This window comes from Trachemys scripta, chromosome 8, assembly GCF_013100865.1.
Source record: "Trachemys scripta elegans isolate TJP31775 chromosome 8, CAS_Tse_1.0, whole genome shotgun sequence".
Classification (NCBI taxonomy): Eukaryota; Metazoa; Chordata; order Testudines; family Emydidae; genus Trachemys; species Trachemys scripta.
In genome coordinates this window covers 72654262-72674291 of record NC_048305.1, presented here as the reverse complement: position 1 = coordinate 72674291, position 20030 = coordinate 72654262, and the positions used below count along the sequence as shown (strand labels likewise).

General features: G+C 40.5%; 1 protein-coding gene across 2 annotated transcripts in view; it reads right to left on the bottom strand.

The window, feature by feature from the left end:
* Positions 1-20030, bottom strand: part of DPYD (dihydropyrimidine dehydrogenase) — a 595247-nt gene that overhangs the window by 385932 nt on the left and 189285 nt on the right. For both annotated transcript variants that reach the window (XM_034779205.1, XM_034779204.1), the window contains one exon: positions 9811-9898. In XM_034779205.1, the coding sequence (XP_034635096.1) occupies positions 9811-9898 (88 nt within the window). The remainder of the gene's footprint in view (positions 1-9810; positions 9899-20030) is intronic.

The window sequence follows — 20030 nt, the reverse complement described above, 5'->3', positions numbered from 1 at the left end:
TTATCAGGAAATGCTTACAGCATCTATTCATTCATCTAATTTAAGCACACTTCATATAAACTTCACATAGATCATGACTTTCTGATATTGTAGTTTTCTCAAATACAACAAAGTGACTGCAGGACTGTGTTCTGTATAAAAAGAATGAAAGCGCTGGCTTAGCCAGGATGTGGAGATGGGATGGAGTGAAAGCAGAAAGGTAGGAAGAGGAGTGGGAGGGGAAGGCAGAGAATAAAACAGTGTTCACTTCTTTTTTTGACTCTTGGTGAAATGTTTATAAATGGACACAATTACAAAACAAATTTTCCAAGAAAATTACTTTCACCTCCCATCCACTGTTATCTATGTTTTCTTAAGTTTTTACAAAAATCAAAATGTGTTGGGTCAAATTTGTTGTTTAAAATGACATAAGGAACAACAACTGAAAAACGTATATTGATACAGAAAATAGGTATCAACAACCCAACGTATTTATATCTATGCACATCAGTTCAAATTTGAATAAACTCACCCCCCATTATTTCAAAGCATAATGAACAAAACAGAAGAGTGAGTTATCAAATATCACATATATTCTATATTACAATGCTGCTGATATTTAATCAATCCAGAAAACTTTCACATCATTTGACTTATGTCATCATAACAGGACTGTAATTTCACACAGTGTCACTATCTTTTTATAAAAAAGAGGGAAAGGAATATCTTGTACTGTCATTTTGTTCTTTGTAGTCTAGAATGTGAGAGATTCCTTAATTGACATAGTGTCATTGCAACAAGTCTATTCCACATAATTATACTATGGCAACTGAAACCAGCTGTCAGCCATTCCATTACACTAACTACAAATAGACATCTCAAGAAAAGTCACTGTTTCAAGTACATCAATTTAACACCATTACTATTTTTCTTTTAAATGTTTTTTGTACTTAGTGACTTGAAATATGTAGAGATTAAGAAAGAAAACTGAATAAAACTGTACTTTCAAAAACATGGAGCCTCATGAATGTTTTTTAAAAACTGTAATGTATATTTGTTTGCAATTCTTACCAATCTTACAGCCTTTTACAATCTAGTAATTGTAATAACAGTATCACAATTATACTATTTTACATCTGAATTCTGATTCATGATTTTATAAGACATTCCCAATGAGATGTAGATGTCCCTTATTGTGTTATCCAAAGTACCTCTGGAGTGGGGGAAGAATTATTCTATTCTCTCCCTTCCTCTCACTTCTCACAATCCTGTTTCTTTCTCTTCCCAATCTCCCTTCCAACCTCACATAGCCTCTCTCCCATTCACATTCTCTCTCCTTGTTCCCCCATTGTTTCCTGTCTCCCATTTGCCCTTATTATATTTGCACATTTATTTTCCCACACTTTCCATTTATAAGATCCTATCCCTAACATTTCCCCTCTCTTTTAACCCCCGTCAGCCTCCTGCCGTATACATTCCCCCATTAACCCTCAGTCTTCCTCCCTACACCCCATATTACCCAATCTCTCTGTCTCTCCTATGCAATCTACATTTCCCTCATGCCCTCTAGTCTCTTCTTACCCCATACATTTCCCCGAACCTCTCACTTGCACACTACTTCCTTCTGCACCCTCTCTGGCTCCTTCAGCACTTCATTGGGCTCCCTCATGCTCACCACATTCCCGTTTCCTGTCCAGCCTCTTATCCACAGAATACATCATTCCTGAGGGAAGCCAGGCTTCAGTTTTGCTAAAAATAATGGAAGCTGATAACCATCTTTGCTAAGGGAAGACTTACTTCTACATGGAAACACTGTTGGGAAACGATAGCCATGTTGAATCAGGGCAGTTTGGCTTCTGCCCCATTCAAATTAATGGAAGATGGAGGCTCTTTCGAATAAGGGGAAAATTGCAAGTTTGACAGCAGGAATCACAAAATCCTGAAAAACTACCAAATATTGTTAGACTTGAGATAAAATAATGAGAGTTAGCCAAACTGGGTGTTGTAGTGACAGACAAGTGTGACTTCAAGCAATTGTGCCCATTCAAGGGACTTTTTATAACATTAACAATTATATTTCTGCATCACTGATCTATGATGCCTGACTCAGTCACTCCTGTAAGTATCACTGAGAAAGGGATACTGCCCTCTACTCCAGGTATATGTTAACATAGCAACAGTTATGTGGAGCCCATACCTGCTCCCTGGCTCAGACTTTTATACTGCTTGCTTTCTTCTAAGAGCTACTTAGCTGGTAAGCTAATGATCTCATTAGCACATCACGCTCCCTACAGGTGCAAGTAATCCCTTGTACCTTCCCAAAATACAAACTACCTAAGTCCCTTCTACTCTAACTACACCCTGTGTCGTTTTACTGGGTTCTCACTCACCAGAGTGCTGGCTTCCAAAGGGCTCCATTGATAGGATCCAGTGAAGTCAGTGTCCACTGACTCCTATGGCTAATGCCGCTCACAGGAATCTATAGCACCAGCAGTGTCTTATCAGAACAACTGGTAGATACTGAAGGTGCCAGACAATGAGACACACAGAGACTGTCTCACTGCACAGGCAGGTAGACTACGCAATTGTGGGACAGGATGGAAAGCAGGGTTGGGACACATCAAGGAGTTGATTGTGACTCTGATTCCTGAGGCCCCAACAATGCCTAAAGTTGCTTCTGGGCAGCAATAAGATCCACCACTGCTATAGGGTCCTTTAATGAATCCTACCCCGTGGGGGACTGCTGTTGTGGAGCTCCATTTTGCCATGCCCTCTTCCCTGCCTCAACAAACTGGGACGGGGTGATGGGGCAGAGACTCAGGGCACAAACCTGCTGGCTGGCTCTAAAATCCTAACACCACTCTTGCAAGTGGGTAAGACACAAGAAAAAAAAATCCTTCTCCTATAGCTTGTAAGTACTTGTATCTCTGCAGATTAATAAAACATGACACCCTTAAGCTTCAGAACAAGTTGTTGTTTTTTTTATTGTAACAGCTAGATTTTAAACACCAGAGTTAAATATAAATGGCCTCCAAAAAGCAGCTTAGAAAGAATACTTGTTATCTTTTTTTTTTACATTAAAGTTTAAAAAAATAAACTAATATTCACAGTATGGTGAATCTAAAGTTGCATCTCACCTATTGAGAGATTCAATTGCAAACAACAGTCTGTAGGAAGGCTACTGAGTAATGCTGACTGGGAAGACACAATAGAATAGATTGTACCTTTGGAAAGTAGAGCTGTAATCCAGTTTGTATGAAAAGGAAGAATGGAAGTTTTGGTATAAACTCTACTGAATCACAGAAGCCTGACACAATACAGCACAAGTGACATCCTTTTCTCAAAGAGGCCCAAGGCTCATTGAGTCTAGCAATTCAATTACCCTCTCAACCCAGAAAGAACCCCCCCTCCTGAGTTGAGGTCTACTGGCAGAGCAACTTGGAACAGCCTACATTGTACGTGGCCTGTAAATATCTAAAAAGCCTCAGGCTTTAGAGAACAAGAATCCCTGACCTTTTATGATTGCTACAATCGTTTTTTTTCCCAACAAAACATACTACATAGAATGGAGTCCTTAAATAGCTGACAAAAGAATACATTTTCAGTAAGCCACTGTTTAAACAGTGTATGTTTATAATAAAACCAGTTTAAATGAATACCTGAGTGTCATACTACCAACTACTTAGTGAAAGAATATGGATACAATGAAGGATAGGCAAACTGGTTTGTATAGTATGATTTAGGGCATGTCTACACTACAGCTGCTACAGCAGCAGAGCTACAGAGCTCCAGCGGTGCCGCCGTAGTGTGGATGCTGCCTGTATCAATGAAAGAGGTTTCCCATCAATGCAATCAGTCTACCTCTCTGAGAGGTGGTAGCTAGGTCAATACAAGAATCCTTCCATCAATCTAGCTGTGTCTAAACTAGGGGTTAGGTTGGCCTAACTTCAGTGCTCAGGGCATGAAATTTTTCACAGCCCTGAGTGACATAACTAGGTCAATCTAATTTTTAAGTGTAGACCAGGCCTTTAAGTATGTTACATTTTAACTTAACAAAAAGATGGTTAAGGGGTGACGATTACAATTCACAAGTATCTACATGGGGAACAAATATTTAAAAATGGGCACTTCGATCTAGCAGAGAAAGGTATTACAAGATCGAAATAGGTATTACAAGATCCAATGGCTGAATGAAGCTAGACAAATTCAGTCTGAAAATAAGGCATACATTTTTAGCAGGGAGGGTAATTAATCACTGGAACAATTTACCAAGAGTCATGGTGGATTCTCCATCACTAACAATTTTTAAATTGAGGTTGGATGTTTTTCTACAATATGTGCTCTAGAAATTATTTTGAGGAAGTTCTGTGGCCTGCGCTACAGAGGATGTCAAACTAGATGATTACAACAGTCCCTTCTAGTCTTGGAATCCATGAAACCTTCCTTCTCCCTGCACATCATCATTTTGATATTTAAGCCAGTCTGGAAATTCTCTTAGCTACAGTATTGTCTGCAAATATAACCTGCTCTGGAGCTTCCCCCAGGTGAGGGAGGAAGACTGTCCATTGAGTGAGGAAGTTGCTGCGCTAGAAGTGCTTAAGGGCCTTAGGAAGGTGAGATGGTGCAGGAACCTATTTGGGGGAGAACAGGAGTTTGTTGAGGGGTTAGAGAGGGATTTGATAAGGACAGGAGTAGATTGAGAAGGAGAAGGGGGACCTCAACAGGTCCAGCTAAGCATCCAGATTCTGGATTTCTTACTAAACACCCGAATCTTCCAAACTTCAACCTTTCACTGGTCAAGAGAATATTTTGTCTAGACACCAACAGGAGTCTTCATGGGTAATCAGATTAAAATTATTAATAGTTGTTTATTTACAAGATGCAAATGACAGAAGATATTTCAAAGTAAAATATTTTTAATCAAAATGGTCTCTTTAAAAAATGATTTTTTAACAAAGCACTTATATTGTCAATTAACGTTTGTCAAAATGTGTTTTTCTTTAAAATCTTGTATCAATTTTTTTCAGTCAACAAAAAATTTTGATGGCACTTTCAGTGATGATTTTAATCAAAGAAAAAAATCAATTGAAAATTCCACAAAACAATTTGAGAAACCAAAAATTTAGTCTATTTCAAATTTTTCAAAATGAAAACAAATTTCAAATGTATTCACTAAAACTAGATTTTCTGCTTTTTAATCAGTTCTAAAAATGTCATATACATACTTGTAATTATGCACAAATCCACATAGACAGTAGTGACTTAGAGCAGGGGTTGGCAACTTTTGGCACGTGGCCCGTCAGGGCAATCCACTGGCGGGCCGTGAGACATTTTGTTTACGCTGACCGCCCGCAGTTCGCAGTGGCCATGGTTCGCCATTCCCAGCCAATGGGAGCTGTGGGAAGTGGCAGCCAGCACATCCTTGTGGCCCGCACCACTTGCCACAGCCCCCATTGGCCAGGAATCATGAACCGCAGCCACTGGGACCTACGGGGGGCCATGCCTGCGGACAGTCAACGTAAACAAACTGGCGGCCTGCCAGTGGATTACCCTGGTGGGCTGCATGCCGAACGTTATTCACCCCTGACCTAGAGGAAATGGCCTAGGACTAGAAGGGTGGAGAGATGGATTCTAACCTCAGCTGTACCTCTGTCCTTCTATGTGATCTTGAGCAAGTCATTTCACCTTTGTGTGCCTCTGTTTATCTCCCACCCTTTGCCTATCTTGTCTACTTAAGCTGTAAACTCTTTGAGGCAGGGACAATGTCTCTCTGTGTGTCTGTACAGTTCCTAGCACATTGGGGTCCTGATATAAATTGGGGCCTGTTAGTAATGTAATATGGGCTAGAAAATGATAGGAGATGTGGAGAATTGCATCTAACGGTTCTTGAGGAGTAGAGATTGTAGAGTGATGTGTGTCCTTAGGAAGCTGGTAGGAGCATGAACGGGGGGAGGTATAGGCATTGGTGGTGACTTGGGAGCAGGACGGAGAAGGGAGAATCTCTCTGGTCTCTTCTGCACAGCAACAATCACTAAACATCACATATCAGTTTGTTTCATTTTGGGGGCTTTTTTTTAAAAAAAACAACAACTAATGTTCATTTTAATTTACAGTACACCTGTAACACTGAGATACTCACGCAACTAGGCAACTTTAGATTTCCTCCACAGGGGCTAGGGTAAGAGAGTGCAACATAAGGCTGCATGTAGCTTATTCTGGGAACTGAGAACACTGAGGTGCAGAGCTGATTTTACAGATGCAGTAAATGACTATATATCTTTGTCCTAACGTTCTGGCCAGCACAATGAGGAAAGTGTAACCACTTGATATTTTTTTAAGCCATCATTGTGCTGTGTTCAACAATACTGTCAGTCTTGTCATATTTTTCAGGCACCAGCACCAGGCAAAAAATATTGTTGAGCCCTTCTCTGCAAAATTTACTGCTTCTGAAAAGAGACTGAGCGTCCTGTGGCACTTTTAAGACTAACAGAAGTATTGGGAGCATAAGCTTTCGTGGGTAAGAACCTCACTTCTTCAGATGTAAGTAATGGAAATCTCCAGAGGCAGGTATAAATCAGTATGGAGATAATGAGGTTAGTTCAATCAGGGAGGGTGAGGTGCTCTGCTAGCAGTTGAGGTGTGAACACCAAGGGAGGAGAAACTGCATGCCTAGTCTTTGTTTAATCCTGATCTGATGGTGTCAAATTTGCAAATGAACTGGAGCTCAGCAGTTTCTCTTTGGAGTCTGGTCCTGAAGTTTTTTTGCTGTAAGATGGCAACCTTTACATCTGCTATTGTGTGGCCAGGGAGGTTGAAGTGTTCTCCTACAGGTTTTTGTATATTACCATTCCTGATATCTGACTTGTGTCCATTTATCCTCTTGTGTAGTGACTGTCCAGTTTGGCCAATGTACATAGCAGAGGGGCATTGCTGGCATATTATGGCATATATAACATTGGTGGACGTGCAGGTGAATGAACCAGTGATGTTGTAGCTGATCTGGTTAGGTCCTGTGATGGTGTTGCTGGTGTAGATATGTGGGCAGAGTTGGCATCGAGGTTTGTTGCATGAGAAAAAGAGACTGTAGTTATAGGCATGGAGGGTCCCTAAGAGCCAGGCAAGTCATGCTATGATTGCAGGTTAGTAATTGCTGAGTAATTTGAGGTTTTAGATTTTCCCCTAAGAAACACTGAAGCTCTTTAGAGAATGGCTGTGATATGCCATTTTTTTTTCTAAAGCAGAACTTCCTGATGAAGGAGCAACTGGTGTGAAGTTATTCACGCTGGGCCAACCACTGACTGACTGAGTGCCTACAGGTCACATGACAGCTTTGGGAGATGTGACATAAAACAATCACACAGAACTACGTGTTAAGGAAAGTACCCTATCTATATAGCCCATACACAACTTGTGTCATCCTGGCTCTATTTAGATCAGTAGGAGTCTTCCCACTGATTTCAACTGTGTCAGGATTTTACCCAAAAACCATTAAAATCAGACCCTTAATATTATCTCCACATACCTGTAGCAGGATGCGACCCCAGAACATATCCCCTCCTCATGGCATTGCAGTCACCCTGCCTCAGTTTCCCCTCATCGGTGATGGTTCTCTGGGACTTCAGCATAGTTCAGTTGCTGAAGTGACCGAGATAATGAAAGTCCAAAGAAAAACACCACTCGCTCTAACCTCAGACCCATGCTGAGCAAAGCCCTTCTTCTGAGGGGTTGTCCTGTAGCACACCACAACCTTCAACTTTTCATCTTCCAGCCCTTCAGGGTTCTACTCAATCACTTCTTCCTCCTTTAACAGCAGGGGTCTCTGTACATTCTCTCAGGGTAACCGCATAGGAGGGACCCACCCAACCCTTTACAATGGGTTCCCTGCCACTGGAACCCTAGACAACTGGGCTATCTGCCCTGTAACTCAAAGCCTTATTCACTCTCTTTCCCTCCCAGCACCTCTTCTTATGTGTCTATGTACTCTCTCTGGAGAGTGTTTTCTCTCAGATCTTTCCTAGTCCCAATCCTGGGCTTAAACATCCTCTTCCTTGGGACAGAGTGACCACAGCCCTCCTTCCTTGGGCTGTACTGTAATCCTAGCAGGCTTCTCTCAGCCCCCAGCTTTCCCTTGGAACAGGATAACCGAGCCCCCATTCCTGAAGCTGTGTTTCACTTCAGACAGACTTCCTCAAGCCCGGGATATCCATTTTATCTCTCAGCCCTTCCCTGCATGTCTCTCATAGCTCTCCCTTTGACTGAGCTCAGACCAGGTCTCTGACTCACACCTGGTCCCCATTCCCAGTTAGGTTCTGCTAATTCTTCCTGAACACCAATTCTTAAAAGGGCCGTTGTCCTTGAAGGGGAGAAACCACCGTACTACAATGCTTCCATATTGAAATTTGCTCTAGGGTTTTAGGGTACTATAATGCAGTGGAAAGGGGAAGACCAGCAGATTCATTACTGCTTTGTATCTTCTCTGTTGAGGGCTTCTCTGTTTCACTATATTTCAAGGATCCATTAAGAAGTGATATGCCTCAAAGTAGAACAGTATCAGTGGAAACAGATACCTGGCATTCATAAAAATAAATGCAGCATTAACATAACAGATTATATAACAGAGCAGTCTATATGCAGATGCCGGACACAATGCTACAATAATTGTTAACCATGTTAACATGTAATTATATTATAAACGACATATGTCTTAATAACTCCTTTTGTCCCAATGTTTATTGTAAATATATAGAATTTACTGTGAGGGTTTCAGCTCATATAATACGCAATGTGTAATAAAAACAACTTGGCTGTTAACTCACCCACAATGTGGCTGCTACCTTACCCTCAATGTGTATACAAGATCCACTTTTCTCTCATTTTAACTATGTGGACTCCAGCACCGGCAGGATGTGTGTGAGAAACAGGTAGAAGGAGATGAGGCCAGCTGCTTCCGTAAACCTCTCACCCAAAACAGACTCAAGCCCTCCCAGTAGTCCCCAAACTTGGATGGAGTAACAGCAAATCAAGCTTCACTAAAAGACTTAAATGAATTTTTAAAAGGTAAGTGGTAACTAATATATTTTCAGGATTCGAATGTCCCTCACAGCCTGATTAATACAGACAGATATTTTCATATTAGCTGTGCAGTCAGCTTCAAGGTTTGTATTTTTGACTGTTAAAAGGTACTTACAGATCTGAAGGCAACAGAAAGTATTTTTTCTCCATTAACAGGATAGCATCTGGAAACACTCCACCTTATTAAAGTTGATTATATTTATTGTTGTAATAATTTATTAATATTATTGGGTTTTGTGAATAAAAAATGATAAAGCTTATTTACTTGAACCATAGTAATGAAAAACATTCATCCCTGAGATGAGCACCTGCATGCCATGTGTCAGCCCAAAACAAATTTTATTAAGAAAATTATAATCATTTCCTGAAAATATTTATTCTCTAATGGAAAAAAAATAATGTCTTGTAACTATAATGGCTCAGTCAGGTAACAATACAATGAATTTGTTACACTGAAGTGTTTTGTTTTGTCAATACTATTAATTGATTAAATCCATCCAAAACAAATACCTGAAAGAAAAATAAATCTGCTAAAGAAACAGATTTACCGTACAGTCTGTGCATTTACAATATTGCCAAAGAACAATATCAGTAAGAATAATTAAAAATTAAGAAGAATCTGTTAAATTTGATCATACCTGTTCTAAACATTATTTTATTAGAGTCTACAAAGATAAGGATTGTAATTCAATTACCCAAAGAGAAATGCAAGCAACTGCTGTTCTTGCTTTTCATTTACTACTGTGAGTCTGCTTTTACCTTGTTTGCAATACTTGTGATAAATGACTTGATGTCTAGATTAGTTGGGCAGCTCTTCTGACAGGGGGCATCTGCACACTTTAAGCACCTAGGGAAAAAAAATAATGAGTTAAGGAGACATACAGTACAAATACTGCCAATAGCATACGTTTTTTCATGTACAAATTGATAAGTCTATAAAATAATAATGCTTTACATTTCTATAGAGACTTCCATATAAGTATTTCAAAGTGCTTTGTAAACATTATTGAATTAACTCTCACAACAATATAGGGAGGTAAGTTTTATCATCCCCATTTTAAAGATGGGGATATTGAAGCACAGATATGTTAAACAAATAGCCTAAAGCCACACAAGAAGGCTGCGGTGAGCTAAAAAGAGAACTCTGATCTCTTTGGTTGGGTGTTTTAGCCAGAAGAGCAACCTTCTTCTATAACAAGCAGATCCATAAAATCCACTATTTTGAATGTGCAATCTATCTCTATATTACATATACAAATATGTTAAAAGAATGTTAAGACTGAAAAGTTAAGCACTCAAAAGGTAGGAAATGCCACCATTTTAATTATCCATTGAACATTATTTGGGAGCCCTTGTGCCATACACAGTCTTCTTATAAAATCATACTATTTTTTCCATTGGACCTCTGCCTTGTTCAGTGCACAGGATGGATGATGCTCACTGAATGAGTAGCTATTTGATTTTTCTCTTTATTTGTATTCCTTATTATTTTATTCTTCCTTATTCAATGCATGGGCACAGGCCTTATTTCCTAAATACCATTCAAACTCTGCTCTGAAGAGAATTATTAATTTCATCATAGGACTTTCAATAGTATTCATCACTGTAGTATCTGCTTCACAAACAGTTAATATATCTTCACAATCTAAATTTTTTTTTTCTAGACCTGGCTCTGTAACAAATTCTTCTGTGATCTTAGGCAAGGTCTGTGTGCCTTAGTTTTTCCAACTGTAAAACAGATGAAATTCATTAATGAAGTTCTATAGGTGTAATTGCGAGTATAATTTTGACAACTGAATAATCAGATATGTAGAGTTTTATGATACTTTTATAGGAAAGATGATAAAAATAATTAATGATTTATATGGTTTACCCCGTTTCGGTCCCAAGGAAGAATGGCTGCTAAATATTGGGTCTCTTATTTTGTGCAATACAATTACTTTAATGAGTTAGTTTAAGATTTAGATAAAAGGACGAATTTTTACTTCTAAACTGTGGGTTTACAATCTGTGACTTCGGGAGTACAAATCAGCACTCCAATGGCAACTTGCACTGAAGTTGACTGGAGTTTTGAACGCATATCTGAGGGCAGAACGGGAACTTTTTCCCCCCCCATGACAAATTATATTGTATAATAAAATACACAGACTTAAGTAGTAGTGATTAATGACCCATTCTTGCAAAGGCATCCATGTGGGCATAGAGGTCTAAGTTCACCTCCACAAGTCCTTTTACAGGATTGGACCCTAAAGAATAATCTAATTGATGCATGATTTTTAAAAAAAGCAAGCATCAGCTAAAGAGTTAAAATGATACCCTGTTAAAAGATTTTTATGAGGGTTTTTTTTTTTTGGCTTTACACTTTAGTGAAATATCATAGACCAAATGCCACACTACTCATAATCTCAGAATTCATTTAATTATTCTGGATACTTTTCAGCATAGTTATAAAAGATGTCTACATCAACTTACAGAAAATAGCAAAAAAATAAACATTTTTCAGGTCTAACATGGCTACTCGTACAGCATTCCCAAATCTCCCATTATTATTTAGTAATAAATATTACCATTATAGTACAACCACAAGGATTAGGGTCCCATTATGTTGGGTGCTGTACAAACATAGAAAGAGATCATCCTAGTCGTAAGGGGCTTACAGTCTAAAAACACAATGAGTTGCAGAGTCCAGGATAGGGATAAAACATATAAGCAAATGCATATAATGAATAATTGGTAAAGATTTGTTTGTTAATGTATTGGGGGTGTTTATGCGTTTTGTTTGTTTGTTTGTTCATTGGTTTGTTCCAACTGGTCGTAAAGCAAGTGAGTAAGAAAAGGAAACAGTCACAGCTTGTCACCTATCTCACCATGATTAGCAATCAGTATTTTGTGGACATCATTTCAGAGACGAGTTAACTGGGAATTTGGAGAAGGATATGGTAATAGTTGTTTGGATTTTATAACAGAGTTTTTTTCCCATGCATTTGAGGAAGCACGAAAGAACAAGTGATCTGAGTACTCTAAGCAAACTTGATGGGAGCAAGGCTGCAGTATACAAGACCAGAAAAGAAGAGGTTGTAGTATCGAGATGTGACATGATGAGGGCTTGTCTGACAATTTTGGCTGTGTAGACAGAGAGGTGAGAACAAACTTCAGAATCATATGTAAGAAAAAAGCAGCCGTTCTTTTATATCTTTTCTCCACCACTGCCCCAACTCAAGACAGTTTTTAAAATGCAATAGCTCTTTAGGCAGGTATGCGTGGACTACCCTTAAGACAAAGTATATTATATTAAAAATGTATAGAAAGGCCCCATGACAGGATAGCCAATGTATAGATTAATGGTTGTGTTTATTAAGTATCTTTACCAAATAATTTCTTTTATTATTATTATTGAGATGGTTCACAAACAACAGCTGTTGAAAACATCAGGTGTTAATGAGGCAGGGCAAAGCAAACCTGAATTATAGCTTTTTGGGGGGGGGTAGGGGGTGCCATGAATATGCCAGTAGGCTCACTCTGATAATAATACCATCTTCCAGTTCTCTGAGTGCTCTGCAGACTAAAGTGCATCAGGCTGCCATTAATCCCACTTATCACACTGACAGCTCAGTAATTACACTACTGCTATAGTCAGGTACTGTAGTCCTAATAAAATATCAGCCACTGCACAGAATGCATGCTGGTGAGATGTTTTATTAAACTTGGGGGGTTGATCATCAAGTGACATTAGTGTTGACCTATTTTTCTATTTGACAATAAATTATCCTTTGACCATGCCATAATAGATATTATAGAGTGTTTTTACTGTACCAAACAGCAAAGGTACTGCATTCCAATGAGCTAGGCAAATGGCATAAATAAAATAGTAGAAATGCATGCCAGAATATCATTACCTAAATTGCTTTAAGTGACTGATTCTGTGAAAAATCAGAGACAGTACTGTACTTAGGGGACTATGCCAACATTTGTTGTAAACCTCAATACTACATATATTTTCCCTTATAAATTAATGGCAAAGATTACACTTTTGTTCTACCTTGCCCCTTTTGAAATTCCCCTTTCTGGCTCTCAGAATAGTGAAAGCCCCTTTTACTTTTCAAAGGTACTCTGTTATTATGTATTTGGTTTAAAATGGACTATAAGCAACAAACTCAGTAAATAAAAATTCTCCAATCCACTTGTCACAACTAATGCATTTAAATGTATAACAATACATTCACATTTTAAAATAAAGCAAAATGGGCTTTATTTATTTATTTCTCAGTGGTAATATCTGTCCTAGAGAAAACAAAAATTTAAACCCATATACATATGTATATTTAGGCATATCTAATCACACATGTAAATTAACATACTTACATCTTTGTAACAATGAAATACAACATACTCTTCCAGTTATCAATACATGTTAAACACTTTCTCCCCCCATCTGTCCTTGGAATGACAATTAAATCATTGAGAAAGACATAAAAGTTCTATGATATTGTATAGTTTTAAAAGACGGGGGCTATTCACTATTCTGAGAGCCAGCTCAAGACCTATACAGTGCTTAAGCACCACTAAAACCTTATTTTGAAACCTTATGTGGCGTTCCACACTGGAGTGAGTTTTACCCATGGTAACCTATATTTAAAACATTTCATAAGAAGGGACAAGGCCAGGAGCGGATTTACCATGAAACAAACCATGTGGTGGCACGGAGCCTCCAATGACAGGGCTCCCGCAAAATGCAGGACAAATCTCATCTGACAACCTGCCTCTGAGTCCCGGCCAGCGGCACAGCAGGGCTCAGGCAGGCACGCTGCCTGCATACTGTGGCCGGTGGCCCCACGCCGCTCCTGAAAGAGGCCGGCTGCTGGCACATTTCTGCGCACTCCTGGCGGGGGGAGCGGGAGGTGGCACCGTGCGCTGCCCCCACCCTAGGCAGTGCATGGAGACCCGCTGCCCCTCTCCCTCCCAAGGGGCATACAGAGATGTGCCAGCACACTAAGGTGGCTCCCTACCTGCTCTGCCTCCCTCCCTCCATGCCATGCCGCTCCCGGAAGTGGCCGGCATGTCCCTGCAACCCCTGGGGGGGCGTGTCTCCGCATGTTGCCCCCACTCCAAGTGCCGACTCTGCAGCTCCCATTGGCCGGAAACTGCGGCGATGGTGCCTGCAGGCAGCGGCAGGTGGAGACCCCCTGCCCTTCCCCCCACCTAGAAGCCACTGCTGGAGGAGGTGTGTGCGCCAGTTGCTTTGCAGCCACGCTGCCCGAGGTAAGTGCCGACCCCCTGCCCCTCTCCCGCACCCCATCCCCCTGCCCCAGCCCAGAGNAAGTGCCGACCCCCTGCCCCTCTCCCGCACCCCATCCCCCTGCCCCAGCCCAGAGCCCCAACTTCCTCCCAGAGCTCGCACTCCTCACCCCCCCACACCCCAACCCCTACTCCAGCCCAGAGCCCGCACCCAGCATTCAAACTCCCTCCCAGAGCCCGAATCCCGCACCCCCTCCTGCACCCCAACCCCCTGCCCTAATCAAGGTACATCACTTTATTTTCACTTACTTCCCATTACTTATAATATAGGAGGAGGATGAAGAAAAAATAATGAAAAACGGGAGGGGAGATAAGAGAGAATGTTCTTTTTTTTGGCTGGGTCCGGAGGGAGGGCCCCGAAAAGAAGCTGCACACAGGGCCCCACTAACTCTAAATCTGCCACTGGCCAAGGCAGAAGACATGAAAATAGTCATTTGAAAAGTTGCAGTCCAAAAGAAAGTGAAGCAACTAACTCAGAGAGAAGAGAATGTATTGTGTTGATACCATAGATATTATATATAGAGAAAATTACACATTTGAAACATAAATGTACTCCAAAACCCCAATCATTAATCCCACCTTAGATAAGATTCCATTTGCATTCTCACTTTTGAAGTAGGCACAGGTATACTAATTGCCCTGTGTGAATAAAGCTAGGTATAAAACATCTATACCAATTAACCATTTTTGCAAAGTATTTACACAAGAGAATGCTCTGTTGTGTAGCTTTATTTAATGTTATAAGGTCATAGAAATGTAGGACTAGAAGGGACATTGAGAAGACATCAAGTCCAGCCCCCTGAGATGAGCCAGGATCAAGTAAACCTAGATTATCCCTGACAGGTGTTCATCCAACCTGTTCTTAAAAATCTTTGAGGATGGGGATTCAACTACTTCCCTTGGAAGCCTATTTCAGAGAATAACTGCCCTTATAGTTAGAAAGTTTTTCCTAATATCTAACCTACATTTCCCTTGCAAGATTAAATCCATAACTCCTTGTCCTACCTTCAGTGTATATGGAGATCAATCAATCACCATCCTATTTATAACAGTCCTTGACATTTGTGAAGACTTATCAGGTGCCCCTTTAGTCTTCATTTCTCAAGACTAAACATGCCCAGTTTTTAATGTTTCCTTATAGGCAGGTTTTCTAAATCTTTTATCATTTTTGTTGCTCTCATCTGGACTCTCTCAAATTTTTGCACATCTTTCCTAAAGTGTTGTGCCCAGCATTTGATTTTTCCTTCCCAAGTGAAGTATTTTGCACTTGGAACTTCATCTTGTTCAATTCAGAGCAATTCTCCAGTTAGTCAAGGATCTTTTGAATTCTAATTCTGTCCTCCAAAATGCTTGGAACTCCTCCCAACTTGGTGTCATCTGCAAATTTTATAAGCATATTCTTCATTCCATTATCCCAGTCATTAATGAAAATATTGAATAATACCAGACCCAGGACTGATCCCCGTGGGACCAAACTAGTTATGCATTCTCAGTTTGTCAGCAAACCATTGTTAACTACTATTTGAGTAAGGTCTTTCAACAAATTGTGCACCCACCCCACAGTAAATTCATCTAGACCATATTTCCTTAGTTTGCCAATGAGATGTCAAAAGCTTTACTAAAATCAAGATATATCATGTGTACTGCTTCCTTCCATCTACTAATCCAGTAACCCTGCCAAAAAAAAATTAGGTTGGTTTGGCATGATTTGTTCTTGACAAATCCATGCTGGTTATTTCTTATACTCCTATTATCTTCTAGGTTCTTACAAACTGATTGTTTAATAATTTGTTCCAGTATCTTTCCAGGTATCAACATTAGGCTGACTGGTCGATAGTTCCCAGATTTTCCTTTGTTCCTCTTTTTACAGACAGGTACTATGTTTGCCCTTCTCCAGTCCTCTGGGATTTCACCCATCCTCCATGAGTTCTCCAGGATAATTGCTAATGGTTCTGAAATTCCTTTAGCTAGTTCCTTAAATTCCCTAGAATGACTTTCATCAGGCCCTGCCTACTTGAATACCTCTAACTTATCCAAATATTCTTTAATCTGTTCTATCCCTATTTTGGCTTGTGTTCCTTCTTCATTTTGTTAATATTAATTGTGATGAGTATCTGGTCACTATTAACCTTTTTAGTGAAGACTGAAGCAAAATAGGCATTAAACACCTCAGCTTTCTTGGTGTCATGAGTTATTAGCTCTCCTCCCCTGCTAAGTAGAAGACCTGTGCTTTCCTTTGTCTTTCTGTTGCTCCTAATTTCTTTAAAGAACCTCTTCTTATTGCCTTTTATGTACCTTGTTGCGTATAACTCATTTTGTGTCTTAGCATTTCTGATTTTCTCTCTACACATTTGTGCTATTCTTTTGTACTCCTCCTTAGCAATTAGTCCAACTAGTCCTTCCACTTTTTTGTAGGTTTCCTTTTGGATTATCAGGTCATTAAAGAGCTCTTGATGGAGCCATATTGGCCTCTTACAATTCTTCCTATCTTTCCTTCACACTGGGATAGTTTGTAATTGTGCCTTTAATATTATCTGCTTGGGAATGTGCCAGCCTTCCTGAACTATTGTTTCCCTGAGATTTTCTTCCCATGGGACTTTACTTATCAGTTCTGAGTTTGTTAAATCTGCTTTTTTAAAGTCCATCATCCTTATTCTCCTGCTTTCACATGTTCCTTTCCTTAGAATCATTAAATCTATCAGTTCATGATCACTTTCACCAAAATCACCTTCCACCTTCACATTCACAACCATTTCCTCCCTGGTGGCCAGAATCAAATCTAAAATGGCTGTCCCTCTGATTACTTACTCCAATTTCTGAAACAAAAAGTTGTTCCCAATACATTCCAAGAACTTACTGGAAATTTTGTGTTTTGCAGTATTACTTTTCCATAAGTACTTTTTCTATGCCTCATCCCTCTTGTTGCTTCTATAACCCTATAGTAATTTTCCATGTCCCCGACAACATCTAACCCTCTGTTAAGGGAACATGTTTTATGCTTTCCTGTGGGCTTTTGTCACCTGCCCCGGAGACCTTCTTCTGGTAACAACATCCCATGGTCAAGGAAGCCTAAGCCCTCCCATCCACACCATCTGCACAACCATGCACTCATCTCCAGGATGTGTGAGGGCCCTAACCCTCAACCGATACAATAAACAAGAACACAACTTACACTCCCAATCCCTTCACCCTTGCTCCTAGAGCTCTGCAGTCACTGGTGATCTGCTCAGAGCCATAGTCATTAGTGCCCACATGGATGAGCAGCATGGGGTAGTGGTCAGAGGGACTTTCTGTAACATCTTGAGCATGGGCTCCAGACAGCCCACCACAAGGGGACCACATCATATAATTGTGTAATGACAGATGCCCACATGTTACAACATAATACACATGCAAAAACGTGGACTTTAAATTTCTTATTTAGAAGGGTCATGTATTTGTGTGTACACACACACACACACGTACGTTCACATTGATCAATGTAGCTATTCTGAATTTGCACCAACTCAGGATCTGGTCCACTAGCTTTAAGAGAAGCTACTCATTCATCTCAAAAGAATGTTGACTTTGAAGCCTAATCATGACAACTTTATATGTCAGCATTCTTCCTAAGAACTCTGAATTAGTTCCCTGAACTTTGAACAGGAGAGGAGTAACATGGTGAAAAATATGAGATACCTCTTTCAAAGGGACAGTCTTAGTGAGGAGAGAGAGCTTCACTGCCCTCTTTCCTAAGAGAAACAGGCCACCACAGAGTTTCCTAACATGTCTTCCCTCTGCAGTTTTATCCTTTGGCTTTTAAGAGCTCTCTTGTGGCTTTTGGAGATCAGCTGTCTTCCTCCCCTCTTACTGTTCCTCCAATAGCAACTGGGGTGATAGTAATCAGGTACCTGTGGAAGGAGAAGAGGATCTGCTGTTGCAATCCTTTCCCACACATCCATACACACAGAGGCCTAAATGGAGAGATAGCAAGATACACTGCTGAAACCTTGAAAAGGGAGAAGACAGGGATCTACTGCTGCAACTCCCCAGCCCAACTCATGGAGAAGATCCGCTGCTTTTGCTTATGGCAGAAGATTACGTTGCGGCCTGTAATAAAATAAGGATAGGACTGAGACAGAGGGTGTGTATAGTAGGGAATGAGGTTCAGGGGTTGACTCCACAAACAATCAGATCATGGAAAGCTGCGGTATGACTCTAGCTGGCAATAGTCTGCTGTGGGCTAACTGTTCAGGCACAACCTGCTGCTGCATATTAAGAGTTCATTAGAGCACTCTAGCCAAGTTCTCTTTGAAACAAACTGTTAATACCCATCAGCAGGGTGCACTCAAACAGTTAGACCACAGCAGTCTAATGAAGGCTAGATACACACCCCAAATTAAATGTTCGTGTAGACAAGCCCTTTCTACGGGGAAATTGAGAATTACCAGCAATTGTTACTTCTGCATGGTGCCTCCAGTTGGGAAAGGTGTGTCAAAGAAGAAAAAGTGGACTGTGCATTATCCAAACATTCCATCAGCTATACGCCCAGTACCCCATGGAGAAGGACTGCCGGTTCCTGATGCACCAGAATCATTCTCACTTGAGTCAGATGAGAAAGAGGAAGAGGATGAAACTTCTGGTCCTGAACCATCAATGTCACAGGACCCACATTTTCTCCCATCCTCCTCCTCTGAACCACACCTCATAACACAAGGTGAACTGAATGACCTTGTCAGGGATTTGGAACTACCCAAGAGTAAAGCAGAGCTGTTGGGCTCCAGACTACAGCAGTGGAATCGCCTGGCAGGTGATGTTAGGGTTTCCATGTTCCATGACCGTCAAAAGGATCTTGTCCCATTCTTCTTCATGGAAGGTGATCTTGTAGCCTGCAACAACATCGACAGTGTGATGGCAGCCCTCAACATCGTTCACGATCCAGATGAGTGGAGACTGTTCATTGATTCATCGAAGACGAGTCTTAAAGCTGTTTTACTGCATAATGGCAATGTTTTGCCATCAATTCCAGTTGGTCATGCAGTCCATATGAAGGAAACCTATGACAACATGAAACAACTTTTGAGGTGCATAAACTATGACCAACATCAGTGGCAACTTTGTGGCGATTTGAAGGTTGTTGCTCTCTTGCTTGGTCTGCAGACTGGATACACAAAGTACAGTTGTTTTCTCTGCAAATGGGATAGTCATGCAAGAGATTCCCACTACATCAAGAAAGACTGGCCACTCCAACAGTCATTGGAGCCTGGGAGGAAAAGCGTTCAGCATCCACCACTTGTTGAATCAAGGAAGATTTTGTTACTACCCTTACACATCAAGCTGGGTCTGATGAAGAACTTTGTCAAGGCCATTGACAAAACACAAGCAGCTTTCAAGTACCTCCGTGGAAAATTTCCAAGATTAAATGAAGCTAAGATAAAGGAAGGTGTCTTTGTTGGTCCTCAGATTCGTGAACTTCTTCGAGATGATGCATTTGACCATGCACTGCGTGGCAAGGAAAAGACGGCTTGGAAAGCCTTCCAGTTAGTGGCAATAAATTTTCTCAGAAACAACAAGGCAGACAACTACAGGTTGTTGGTGGAAAACCTCCTCAAGGCATACAAAAGCCTTGGTTGCAACATGTCACTAAAGATACATTTTTTGCACTCTCATCTAGATTTTTTTCCACCGAACTGCGGAGCAGTGAG